General features: G+C 38.1%; 1 protein-coding gene across 1 annotated transcript in view; it reads left to right on the forward strand.

Moving 5' to 3' along the window:
* Nucleotides 1-14,637, forward strand: part of LOC100997824 (cytochrome P450 2C9) — a 41,260-nt gene that overhangs the window by 9,813 nt on the left and 16,810 nt on the right. Inside the window, exon 6 of the mRNA XM_031652615.1 lies at nucleotides 12,762-12,903. Coding sequence (XP_031508475.1) covers nucleotides 12,762-12,903 — 142 coding nt within the window. The remainder of the gene's footprint in view (nucleotides 1-12,761; nucleotides 12,904-14,637) is intronic.

Consider the following 14,637-nt stretch of genomic DNA (forward strand, 5'->3'; position numbering starts at 1 on the left):
TCTCCCTGGGAAAGAGCACCTGGGGGAAGGGGCGGCTGTGCATGCAGCTTCAGCAGGCTTTAATGTTCCTGCCTGCTGGCACTGAAGAGAGTAGATCTCCCTTCAAAGCACTTGAGCACTGCTAAAGGACAGACTGCCTCCTCAAGTGGGCCCCTCACCCCCATGCCTCATGACTGGGAGACAACTCCCAGCAGAATTTGACAGACCTCATATAGGAGAGCTCCATCTGGCTGGCATCTGGCAGGTGCCCATCTGGGATAAGGCTTCCAGAAGAAGGAACAGGAAACAATCTTTGCAGGGCTGCAGCTGCTTCTGGCAATACCCAGACAAATAGGGTCTGGAGGAGACCTCCAGCAAACTCCAGCAGACCTGCAGCAGAGGGGCCTGACTGTTAGAAGGAAAGCTAACAAACAGAAAGGAATAGCATTAATATCAACCAAAGGGACATCCACACGAAAACCCCATCCAAAGGTCACCAGCATCAAAGACTAAAGGTAGATAAATCCATGAAGATGAGGGAAAAAAAAAAACAGTGCAAAAAGGCTGAAAATTACAAAAACCAGAGTGCTTCTTCTCCTCTAAAGGATCACAACTCCTCTCCAGCAGGGAACAAATTGGATGGAGAATGAGTTTAATGAATTGACAGAAATAGCCTTCAGAAGGTGGGTAATAACAACCTCACCGAGCTAAAGGACCATGTTCTAACCTAATGCAAGGGAGCTAAGAACCTTAAAAAAGGTTACACGAGTTGCTAATTAGAATAACTAGTTTAGAGAAGAGCATAAATGACTTGAAGGAACCTAAGAAAACAGCACAAGAACTTTGTAAAGCATACACAAGTATCAATAGCCAAATTGATCAAGCAGAAGAAAGGATATCAGAGATTGAAGATCAACCTAATGAAATAAAATGCAAGGACAAGATTAGAGAAAAAAGAATGAAAAGGAACAAACAAAGCCTCCAAGAAATATGAGATTATGTAAAAAGACCAAACCTATGTTTGATTGGTGTACCTAAATATGATGGGGAGAATGGAAACAAGTTAGAAAACACTCTTCAGGATACTATCCAGAATAACTTCTTCAACCTAGCAAGACAGGCCAACATTCAAATTTAGGAAATAAAGAGAAGACCACAAAGATACTCCTTGAGAAGAGCAACCCTAAGACAAAGGAAGTCCATCAAACTAACAGCAGATCTTTTTGCAGAAACAGTATAAGCCAGAAGAGAGTGGGAGCCAATATTCAACATTCTTAAAGAATTTTCAATCCGGAATTTCATATTCAGCCATACTATAGCAAAGGACTATAAATCATCCTACTATAAAGACACAGGTGCACATATGTTTATTGCAGCACTATTCACAATAGCAAAGACTTGGGACCAACCCAAATGCTGATAAATGACAGACTGGATAAAGAAAATGTGGCACATATACACTGTGGAATACTGTGCTGCCATAAAAAAAGGATGAGTTCATGTCCTCTGCAGGGATATGGTTGAAGCTGGAAACCATCATCCTCAGCAGACTAACACAGGAACAGAAAACCAAACATTGTATGCTCCCACTCATGAGTGGGAGTTGAACAATGAGAACACATGGACACATGGAGGGGAGCATCAACGCTGGGGTCAAGATGGGTGCAGCAAACCACCATGGCACGTGTATACCTATGTAACACACTTGCACCTTCTGCACATGTATCCCAGAACTTAAAAAATATATATGTATAAATCTACCCAAGGAGAAACAGAATGCATATTTCAGGTGAAATGGAATCAATTACTGACAAATATGAAAATATAAAATATGCCATATGATGAAGATGAGCATCATTATTGCACACAGTTTATTTGAGAATGGGAAAGAATGGCTTAACCTAGGTGGGTTTCCTGAATTCCTGCAAATTGAAATAGCCCATAAAATATTTGCAGTGAGAGTCAGAGGAGGGTTTCAGATGGATCGGAATGCTCTACATGGAGGTGCAGAGGTGGGTGAAGGAAAAGAGTAGGTGGATGGAAGAGGGAAGGGAAGCCTTCATTGAGTGTAAACTAAAATGATTTGTACAGATAACAGTTGGAATTTGGTGTCTACCAGATGATGTGTAAACATCAATCCTGTTGTCATTGCACCATTGTTGAAAAGGCTATTTTTTTCCCCTATTGAATTGTCTTGGCAACCCTGTCAAAATCCAATTGACTATAAATGTGTGAAGGTTTTTTTTGTGTGTGTGTGCTCTCAATTGTACTCCATTGATCTATACGTCTCTCCTAATCCCTATAGTACACCATCTTAATTACTGTAGTATTGCATTAATACCAAGTTATTAAATCAAATCAAGGCATGTGAGTCTTTTGTTATTCTTTTTCAGTACCATTTTCACTATTCTGGGTCCCTTGAATCTTCATATGAAATTTAGAATAAACTTGTCAATTTTCTCAAAGGAGCCAATGGGGATTTTGACAGGATTGCATTAAGTCTGTAGATCAGGGAATTATGTCATTTCTTAAATTGAAGTGGAATTCACACAATATATAATTAACCATTTTAAAGTGTACACTTGAGTGGGACTTAATGTATTCACAATGTTGTGCAACCACCAGCTTTCTCTGGTTTCAAAATGTTTTTATCACTCTACAAAAACATATCATATTCATTAAATTATCACTCCATTCCTCCACCCCATCATGTAATGACCTCTAATCTTCTTTCTGTTTCCATGGATTTGCCTGTTATGGATATATAAAGGACTCATAGCATATGTAGCCTGTTATTTCTGGGTCCTTTCACATATAAAGTTTTGGAGGCTCATCTAAGTTGCAACGTGTATCAGTACTTCATTCTTTTTGTCGCTGAAATATATTTTATTTTCCACGCACATATATCACCATTTGTTATTCATCTGTTTCTGGACATCTGCATTGTTTCCAACTTTCGGCTCTTATAGATAATCTTGCTTTGACCAGTTGTGTGTCTTTCTTTATGAGCATGTTTTCATCGTTCATGGGTATATTCTCAGGAGTTGAATTGCTGGGTCAAATGGTAATTTTATGTTTATCTTCTTGTATAAGAGCCAAACTTTTCTACAGTGAATGTGGCATTTTATATTCCTTCCAGCAATGCAGAAGGATTTCTATTTTTCCACATAGTTGCTAATACTTGTAATTTTCTGTATTTATTGAAGCCATCCTAGTGAATGTAAAGTGGTAGCTCATTGTGGTTTTATTTATTTATTTATTTAGAGATGGAGTCTTACTCTGTCACCCAGGCTGGAGTGCAGTGGCATGATCTCAGCTCCCTGCAACTTCTGCCTCCTGGGTTTACACAATCCTTCTGCCTCAGTCCCCAGAGTAGCTGGAATTACAGGGATGTGCCACCACATCTGGTTAATTTTTATGTTTTTGGTAGATATGGGTTTTCACCAATTTGGCCAGGCTGGTCTCGAACTCTTGACCTCAGGTGATCTGCCCATCTTGGCCTCCCTAAGTGCTGGAATTATAGGTGTGAACCATTGCGCCCAGCTCTCATTGTGGTTTTAACTTGTATTTAATGGCCAATGATTTTGAACTTGAATAATAATATATTATTATTATTCTCTATATATAATATTATATATAGTAAAATAATATAATATATTATTACCCATTTGTATATCTTCTTTGGATACATGCCATTCAAGCACATTTTCTATTTAAATTAAGTTGCTTTTATTTTTCTTTTTAAGCTGTTGGAATGGTTTGTGTATTCAAAACATTAAACTCTTACATATACATAATATGAAAATATTTCCTCTCATTCATTCGGTTGTCATTTCACATTCTTAATTATATTCTTGCTGCACCAAGTTTAATTTTGATGAAGTTTCATTTATCTATTTTTCCTCTTGCTGCTCTGGTATCAAATTTATAAATCTATTGCCAAATATGAAGTCATGAAGATTTACCCCTACGTTTTATTCTAAGAGTTTTATAGTTTTAGCTCTTATATTTAAGTTTTTCCATCCTTTTTCAGTTATATTTTTCATTTGGAGTGAAGTAAGGAAGGTTTCAGGTTCATTCTTCTGCATTTCACTGTCCTCTTGTCTCATCACCATTTGTTGAAGAGATTCTTTCCTCGGATTGAATGGTCTAGGCACCCTTGAAGAAAGTAAATTTGCCATAGATCTTTAGGTTTATTTCGTGATTTCAGTTTTATTCCATTTGTCTTGATGATATCTTTATGCTAGTACCACACTGTTCTGATTATTATACTTTGTAGTAAGTTTTGAAGTTGGAAACTGAGTACTCACAGAAATAGAAATTAAGTAGAAATTACTTAGGCAGATAGTATGCCTTTGGGAGTCCTCAGTAAGGTTTTTCGTTTTAACAGAAAGCAGCCCCAAATCATTTTCTAACAAAGAGCAGCTTGTAAAATCGAGCTGCAGACACAGATGAGGAAGCTGGAAGCTTCTTGGGTGAATGCTGGTAGTACAGAACTAACTGTAACCAGGCATGTTCAAAATGGCGGCTTCATCTTCCCTCCCCTTTGCCAGCAACGTGTACAGTAAGGAGCAGATAAGATGGCACCGGTCAAGTGGAAAGTCCATATGCGTAATAAGATTACAGTGGGGAGGCCAGCCTTGCCCACCTGCTATGTAAACGTCACACCTGATTAAACCAATCTCTATGGGCTCTATGTAAATCAGACACTGCTTCCTCCAGCCTGCCTATATGATCTGCTGTCATCCACCTCCTTCCCCTTTGTCCAATGTCCCTCTCTCGCACAAGAAGCTGCTCTTTTCTCTCCTTTCTTCTATTACATTTTCTGCTACTTAACCCACTCAGATGTGTCCGTGTCCTAAATCGTCCTGGGGCGTGATGACAAACCCGAGGGTGTACATCCCAGACAACGTGGCTGTTCATCTTTCTCTGTGTCTAATGAGATGAACATGTTTTTCTCTTTTATTCTAATATGGTGTAGTACACTGATTGACTTTCTTGTTAAACCACTTTTGCATTTCTGGGATAAATCTCACTTGTTTATTGTGTATTTATATATTTTTTAATTTTGTAAAAAAATTGTGGCAAAATACACAGAACATAAAATTTTCTGTATTAATCATTTTAATGTATAGTGTATTGGTATTAATTGCCTCAAACCATAAGAATTCTATAGAAAAAAATCTATAAAATTCCATTCTGGATATAGGCTTTAGAAAAGAATTTATGAATAATTCCTCAAAAGCAATTGGAACCAAAATGAATATTGACAAGTGGGACCTAATTAAAGAGCTTTTGCACAGCAAGAGAAACTACCAACAGAATAAACAGACAACCTACAGAATGGGACAAAATACTTGCAAACTGTGAATCCAACAATGGTTCAATAGCAAGAATCTATAAGGAAGTTAAACAATTCAACAAGTTAAAAAACAAGTAACCCCATTAAAAAGTGGGCAAAGGACATATGTCGTTCCAAAGAAGACATACACATGGCCAACAAGCACATGACAAAATACTCAACATCACTAATAATCAGAGAATTGCAAATCAAAACCACGGTGAGATATCATCTCATACCAGTCAAAATGGATATGATTAAAAAGTCAAAAAAGTAACAGACGTTGGTGAGACTGCAGAGAAAAGAGAACAGTTATATACTACTGGTGGGAATGTAAGTTAGTTCAGCCATATGGAAAGTAGTTTGGAGATTTCTCAAAGAACGAAATGCAGAACTATCATTCGATTTCACTACTGGGTATGTACCCAATGGAAAACAAATTGTTTTACCAAAAAGACACATGTGCTCATATGTCCATTCCTGCACTTTTCACAATAGTAAAGACATAGAACCAACCAATGATGTGTCACATAAAGAAAATTTATATTATTATATATAAATTTATATTATATATTTAATATAATATAATATAATATAAATTTATATAAATTTATATATCATATATAAATTTATATTATTATATAACATATATTATATATAATCATATATAAATTTATATTATATAAATTTATATTATTATAAATTTATATATATAATCATATATAAATTTATATTATTATATATTATATATAAATTTATATTATTATATATAAATTTATATTTATCATATATAAATTTATATTATCATATATAATATATAAATTTATCATATATAAATTTATATTATTATAAATTTATAATTTATAATTTAATGGGCACAATAATTGTACATATTTATGGGGTGTACTGTAGTATTTCAGTACATGTATACAATGTGTAATGATCAAGCAGGATGGTTAACATATCTATAATCTCAAGTATTTTTCATTTCCTTGTGCTGGAAACATTAAAAATCTGCTCTTCTAGCTATTTTAAAATATACAATAAGATGTTGTTAATTATGGTCACTCTATACCGCTATAGAACACTATTACTTATTCCTTTTATATAGCTGAACTTTTGTATCTGTTAACCAACTTCTGGCTATCTCCCTTACTTCTCTACCTCTACTAACTATCCTGCTATTTCTTTCTTTTTTTAAATTGCATTTTTAAAAAAAAATATTTTTTTTAAATTGCATTTTAAGTTCTGGGATGCATGTGCAGAACATGCAGGTTTGTTACATAGGTATACATATGCCGTGGTGGTTTGCTGCACCCAACAATCCATCATCTACATTAGGTATTTCTCCTAATGCTATCCCTCCCCTATTCCCCCAACCTCTCGACAGACCCTGGTGTGTGATTTTCCCCTCCCTGTGCCTGTGTGTTCTCATTGTTCCACTCCCACTTATAGGTGAGAATATGTGGTGTTTGGTTTTCTCTTCCTGGTTTAATCTTGGAAGAGTGTATATGGGAAGGAATTTATCCATTTATTCTAGATTTCACAGTTTATTTGCATAGAGGTGTTTTCAGTATTCTCTGATGGTAGTTTGTATTCCTGTGGGGTCAGTGGTAATAACCCCTTTATCATTTTTTATTGTGTCTATTTGATTCTTCTCTCTTTTCTTTTTTATTAGTCTGGCTAGTAACCTATCTATTTTGTTAATCTTAGCAAAAAACCAGCTCCTGGATGCATTAAGTTTTTGAAGAGTTTTTCACATCTCTATCTTCTTCAATACTGCTCTGATTTTAGTTATTTCTTGTCTTCTGTGAGCTTTTGAATTTGTTTGCTGTTGCTTCTCTAGTTCTTTTAATTGTGATGTTAGGGTGTTCATTTCAGATCTTTCCTGCTTTCTCCTGTGGGCATTTAGTGCTCTAAATTTTCCTCTAAGCCCTGTTTTAGCTGTGTCCCAGGGATTCTGGTACATTGTGTGTTTGTTCTCATTGGTTTCAAAAACCATCTTTATTTCTGACTTCATTTTGTTATTTACCCAGTAGTCATTCAGGAGCAGGTTGTTCAGTTTCCACATAGTTGTGCAGTTTTGAGTGAGTTTCTTAATCCTGAGTTCTAATTTGATTGCACTGTGGTCTGAGAGACTGTTTGTTACGATTTCTGTTCTTTTACATTTGCTGATGAGTGTTTTACTTTCAATTATGTGGCTGATTTTAGAATAAGTGCAGTGTGACGCTGAGAAGAATGTATATTCTGTTGATTTGGGGTAGAGAGTTGTGTAGATGTCTATTAGGTCCTCTTGGTCCAGAGCTGAGTTCAAGTCCTGAATATCCTTGTTAATTTTCTGTCTCATTGATCTGTCTAATTTTGACAATGGGGTGTTAAATTCTCACATTATTATTGTGTGTGGGTCTCAGTTTCTTTGTAGGTCTCTAAGAACTTGTTTTATGAATATTGGCGCTCCTGCATTGGGTGCATATACATTTAGGATAGTTAGCTCTTCTTGTTGCATTGATCCCTTTACCATTATGTAATGCCCTTCTTTGTTTCTTTAGTCTTTGTTGGTTTAAAGTCTGTTTTATGAGAGACTAGGATTGCAAGCCCTGCCTTTTCTTTTTTTTTTTTTTTTTTGCTTTCTAATTGCTTGGTAAATCTTCTTCCATCCCTTTTATTTGAGCCTTGGTGTGTCTTTGCACATGAGATGTGTCTCCTGAATGCAGAACACTGATGGGTCTTGACTCTTTGTCCAATTTGCCAGTCTGTGTCTTTTAACTGGGGCATTTAGTCCATTTACATTTAAGGTTAATGTTGTTATGTGTAAATTTGATCCTGTCATTATTACGCCTGCTGGTTATTTTGCCCATTAGTTGATGCAGTTTCTTTATAGTGTTGATAGCCTTTACAATTTGGTATGTTTTTACAGTAGCTGGTTCTGGTTTTTCGTTTCCATATTTAGTGTTTCCTTCAGGAGCTCTTGTAAGGCAGGCCTGGTGGTGACAAAAATCTCTCAGCATTTGCTTTTCTATAAAGGATTTTATTTTATTTCTTCACTTTGAAGCTTAGTTTGACTGGATATAAAATTCTGGGTTGAAAATTCTTTTCTTTAAGAAGGTTGAATATTGGCCCCCACTCTCTTCTGGCTTGTAGGGTTTCTGCAGAGAGATCCACTGTTAGTCTAGTGAGATTCCCTCGGTGGGTAACCCGACCCTTCTCTCTGGCTGCCCTTAGCATTTTTTCCTTCATTTCAACCTTGGTGAATCTGACAGTTATGTGTCTTGGGGTTACTCCTCTCAAGAAGTATCTTTGTGGTATTCTTTGTTTTTTCTGAATTTGAATGTTGGACTGTCTTGCTAGGTTGGGGAAGTTCTCCTGGATAATATCCTGAAAAGTGTATCCCAACTTGGTTCCCCTTTCCCCATCAATTTCAGGTACACCAATCAAACGTAGGTTTGGTTTTTTCACATAGTCTCATATTTCTTGGAGGCTTTGTGTATTTCTTTTCATTTTTTTTCCTCCAATCTTGTGTTAGGCTTTATTTCATTAAGTTGATCTTTAATCTCTGATATCCTTTCTTCCACTTGATCAATTCAGCTATTCATACTTATGTATGATTCATGAAGTTCTTGTGCTTTGTTTTTCAGCTCCATCAGGTCATTTATGTTCTTCTGTAACCTGGTTATTCAAGCTAGCCATTTGTCTAACCTTTTTTCAAGGTTCTTAGCTCCCTTGCATTGGGTTAGAATATACTCCTTTCTCTCAGAGAAGTTTGTTATTACCCGCCTTCTGAACCCTACTTCTGTCAATTCATCAAACTCATTCGCTGTCCAGTTTTGTTCCCTGCTGGTGAGGAGTTGTGATTCTTTGGAGGAGAAGAGGTGTTCTGTTTTTTTTTGAATTTTCAGTCTTTTTGTACTGGTTTTTCCTCATCTTCATTGATTTATCTACCTTTGGTCTTTGATGTTGGTGACCTTCAGATGGGGTTTTTGTGTGGACATCCTTTTAGTTGGTGTTGATGCTGTTGCTTTCTGTTTGTTAGCTTTCCTTCTAACAGTCAAGCCCTTCTGCTGCAAGTCTGCTGGGGTTTGCTGGAGGTCAACTCCAGACCCTGTTTGCCTGGGTATCACCAGTGGAAGCTGCAGAGCAACAAAGATTGCTGTCTCTTCCGTCTTCTGGAAGTTTGTCTCATTGGGGCACCCACCAGATGCCAGCAAGAGCTCTCCTTTCTGAGGTGTCTGTTAACCCCTGCTTGGAGGTGTCTCCCATTAGGAGCCACGGGGTCAGGGACCCACTTGAGGAGGCAGTGTTTCCTTTAGTAGAGCTCAGGCACTGTGCTGGTAGATCTGCTGCTCTCTTCAGAGTCAGCACGCCAGAATGTTTAAGTCTGCTGAAGCTGCGCCCACAGTTGCCCCTTCCCCCAGGTGCTCTGCCCCAATGGGATGGTAGTTTTACTTATAAGCCCCTGATTGGGGCTGCTGCTTTTTTTTCAGAGATGCCCTGCCCAGAGAGGAGGAACCTAGAGGGGCAGTCTGGTTACAGCTGCTTTGCTGAGCTGCAATGGGCTCTGGCCAGTCCAACTTCCCAGCCATTTTGTTTACACTGTGAGGGAAAAATTACCTACTCAAGCCTCAGTAATGGCGGATGCCCCTTCCCCCACCAAACTGGTGCATCCCAGGTAAACTTCAGACTGCTGTGCTGGCAGTGAGAATTTCAAGCCAGTGGATCTTAGCTTGCTGGGCTCCATGGGGATGGGATCTCCTGAGCAAGACCACTTGGCTCTTTGGCTTCAACCCCCTTTCCAGATGAGTGAAAAGTTCTGTCTCTCTGGCGTTCCAGGTGCCATTGGGGTATGAAAAAAATCTCCTGCAGCTAGCTCGGAGTCTGTCCAAATGGCTCCCCAGTTTTGTACTTGAAACCGAGTGCCCTTGCAGTGTTGTCATCTGAGGGAATCTCCTGGTCTGCAGGTTGCGAAGACCACGGGAAAACTTAAAGTGCACTATTCTTCATGACACAATTCCTCGCTGCTTCTCTTGGCTGGGTGGGGGGAGTTCCCTGACCCTTTGGGGTTCCCGGATGAGGTGATGCTCCACCCTGCTCTGACTTGCCCTCTGTGGGCTGCACCATCTAAACAGTCCCAATGAGAAGAGCTGGGTAATTCAGTTGGAAATGCAGGAATAACCTGCCTTCTTTGTTGATCTTGCTGGGAGCTGCAGATTGAAACTCTTCCGATTCGACCATCTTGCCAGCCACCCCCATTATTAAGTTTCTTCAAGGTAATTATTTTTAATTCCTTTTTTGAATATTTGTTGATTTGATTTTCATCAAGTTCTATTATTTGAAAGTTATTATGTCTTTTTGGTGGTGTCATATTTCTTGATTTTTCATGTTGTGTCCCTGCATTGATGTCTATGCATGTGGTGGGACAATGGCTATTCCAGTTTCTAGAGTGGATTTCATAGATAAAGACTTTTATCTGAAGTTGAGTGTTTGTGTGCAGGTAATGAAGAGTGGGTAACTCAGTTTTTGAATAGATGCAGTGTGATAGTATCTGTGTAATTTCTCTAGCCATGGTCAACATCAGCAATAATTTTGGGTGCCTCAGTGGCCTAGGCTATGGAAGTTTGCAGCAGCATCAGAAGTAGTGTAGGTTGTTAATGTCCTTGGTGTCAAAGTATTTGGGCATCCTCCTATTTTTATTTTCCTAAAATTGGAGTGACTTAGCCTAAGGGATTCCTTTTGGTGTTAGCTCTGACATGGCATATGCGCAGCTGCATTGGTGCTTGGTTACAAATACAGGTCCGTGAAATTGTCATAGAGTCATCATTCTAGACTCAGGGTCTTTTAAACATGTATTGTGACACCTGGGTCTTGGGGTGCAGATTCACTCTCAGGCAGAGTTGAATGTAGATTGCCCACAAAGCCAAGATCTATGACTCTGTAGCACACTCTAGCAGCTGAAGCCCACAGACTGAGTTGTAGCTGTGAGTCTGTTTCTGTGGGTGAGGTGCAGGACAATGCCCTGGCCTGCCTCTGACATAGAAGGGGTGCTCTTTAGATTTGAGCACAGCAAGTAGAATATGGCTACTATCATTAATAAGATAGGATAGGCACACAACTGCTAAATAACCAAGCTCAAATCAACAGATGGAAATGTTAATACTGGTTTCGTGAGTGCACTGTTCTTACTTAAGAATAATTTTTAACATGACAAGCTTAGAAAACTGTATGAAGCTGATGTTACCAAGGGAGAGGATTGTCTTCCTCTAGTTAGTAGACATGTTGAGTGGATCTAGTCTATTTCAGTGGTGTTGATTACACAATATTCAATATGACACATGTCACTTGGAGACTCTAAAAGCATCATTAATTTATTACTGGCCTAGGGACTTGTTAAAAAGTAATATGTTTTGTATATTGATGATCTCTTTCAACTAAGTATTCCTTATCCATTGCTTTCTTTCTTCCAACTTCCAATTTATGAGAACTCCAGCCTCTGAGCCTTGGCATATGCATTACCCTTAATCTCTCCTTTATCCCCTGTGACAATTAATTGCTTTATTCTCCATCTTCATGATTGTCCTTTCTCTTCACTTTGTATATTTTTTATTTATTCCTGCACTACTGCATCCTAGAACAAGTTTTCTGTTGCCTCCCATCTAGATTATAATAGTGTGGGCCCATCTTGTCATTGCAAACCCATTCTCTTTCTCTATGATTTATCCTACGTTTTGCTGTCATATTGCTTTTTTCATATTGGTTTTTACAAAATTTCAACTTTGTAATGAATCCGGAGGCAATATTGAGTCCATGTACCTTTCTGACAGAAGAAGGTAATTGCAGACTCTTGATTCAGGCTCACAGTATCTAATGATATGGCCCTAATTTACTTTTTTTATTAGTTTGCAGTTGTCTACAGGTAATAATGACTTTAACACATAATGTCTTTACTTATCTCAAATACAGGGAATCTCACAGTGGGGCAATCTAGGGATAATATAGCAGCCCCAAAGCAGTAGAGAGTCAAGGGCCTTCCTTTTTCCCACTAAATTTAGTATACAGACCTTCATTTTCATGATTAAATCCCAGGATGGAGTCTACTCTACCTCCTACTTCACATTTGTGTTTTGGGTATGAAAGAGGAAATAGAAGAAGTGGACCTAGAGACCTTCTGCTTATATTTTTTGGCAAAAAACTATGCTGTGTGACTCAGCTAACTGCAAAGAGCCTGATGAATGGAATTTTTAAGGCAGGCATGGAACAAGGGGGTAGGAAATAAAACTTGGGCAAGTTGGTCTACAGCTTCTACTACACCATACAGTATTTTTTTCTAGTAGTATGCTTTCTAGTTTCTATGTTGGTAACTATATAACAATGTGAGTAATTTTGAACTCACTGTAATCAAATATGCTGGTAAATAATTTGTCAGATAATTGCATTAAATCATTCCTAGGAAAAGCACAACCAACAGTCTGAATTTACTATTGAAAACTTGGAAAACGCTGCAGTTGACTTGTTTGCAGCTGGGACAGAGACGACAAGCACAACCCTGAGATATGCTCTCCTTCTCCTGCTGAAGCACCCAGAGGTCACAGGTATGATCACAGATAATGAGTAAATTGGTTTTCGGAAAAGATGTTGGGAAGGTGTTGCTAGTGTCCTCCTTCATGATTCTCCTAGAGGAGCTTCATTATTTAAATTTCTGTGCTTCCAGCTGTAATATGTTCCAAACTAATGGTAATTAAAATGGGATATATTGTCCTGGTATGGTGGCTCACACTTGTAATCCCAGTAGTTTGGGAGGCTGAGGTGGGTGGATCACTTGAAGCCAGGAGTTCAAGACCATCCTGGCTAACATGGCCAAACCCCATCTCTAATAAAAATATAAAATTTAGCCAGGCATCGTGGCACACGGCTGTAATCCCAGCTGCTCAGGAGGCTGAGGCACCGTAATCGCTTGAACCCAGGTGACGGAGGCTGTAGTGAGTCAAGATTTTGCCACTGCACTACAGCCTGGGCAGCAGAGTGAGACTCTGTCTCAGAAAGAAAAAAACAGAAAAAGAAAATATAAAAGGTTATCTTTGCACGGTAGAGGAAGATAACTGAGAGAAATGAAGACAGCATGGCAGTGGCAAAAGCAATAGAGCTCTGGTCCAGCATGTCTGGATTTCATAGACAACGATTTCTGGCAGGAAGAGACAAGATAAATTGGCCTGAGATTGCATGTTGGTTTTATTATGAGAAGGCCATTTTAAATAGCAAGTATATTCTTGAAGATAACTCTTCTCATTCTCAAAATTTCAGGTTTGAATGCTGGAGTAGGGAAACTGGAAACTCTCCTTATTGAAGGATAAATGGTAATCCTAGAAATGTAGCGAGTCTGCCTGAGAAAATTCCTAGTCCGATAAGTACTCTAAAAAGTTAGATTCGTAAGAAAGGTAATTCTGTTTACTAGAAGAGTTACCTAAAGAATGTTCCATTTAGGCAGAATATGTACCTGAGACAATTTCCATGTAATTGGTGTTGGACAAAATAAGATTTTTTTTAAAGGAGGCAATAATTTTACCTTTTATGAACAACTTTACTTTAGAAATTTACTTTTAGGGACTTTCGGTTATGCTGCACATAAGAAATATTCTTTTTTTCTCCTATGTCAGTATCCCCCATTGAAATGACAATAAGCCAATTACGAATAAGAATTAGGCCTTTTTTTGAACAGTTACTAGCCTATTGAGTTCTAGATGATTTTTTTTCACCTTTTATTATAAATTAAAGGGTACAAATACAGGTTTGTTCCATACGTAAGTTGTGTAACACTGAGGCTTGGGGTCCCAGCTATTCCATCACACTGATCAGTAAACATATTACCCAGTAGATGGTTCTTCAGCCCACATCCCTTCCTTCCCTCCCCCATCTAGTGATCCTCAGTGTCTATTGTTCCCATCTTTAAGTTCTTGTGTATTCAGTGTTTACCTCCCACTTATAAGTGAGAACATGTGGTATTTGGTTTTCTGTTCTTGTGTTAGATTGCTTAGGATAATGGCCTCCCACTTCATCTATTGTCCTGCAAAAAACATAATTTTTGTTCTTTCTTATGATGGCATAACATTTCATTGTGTATGTATTAGTCTGTTCTCATGCTGCTAATAAAGACATACCTGAGACGGGGTAAAGGAAAGAGGTTTAATGGACTCTCAATTCTACACAGCTGGAAAGGCCTCACAATAAGTCTCTGATAGAGACTTATTCACTATCATGAAAATAGCATGGGAAAGTCTGGCCTCCGTGATTAAATTACCTCCCAATGAGTCCCTCCCATGACATGTGGG

Source organism: Papio anubis, chromosome 11, assembly GCF_008728515.1.
Source record: "Papio anubis isolate 15944 chromosome 11, Panubis1.0, whole genome shotgun sequence".
Taxonomy (NCBI): domain Eukaryota; kingdom Metazoa; phylum Chordata; class Mammalia; order Primates; family Cercopithecidae; genus Papio; species Papio anubis.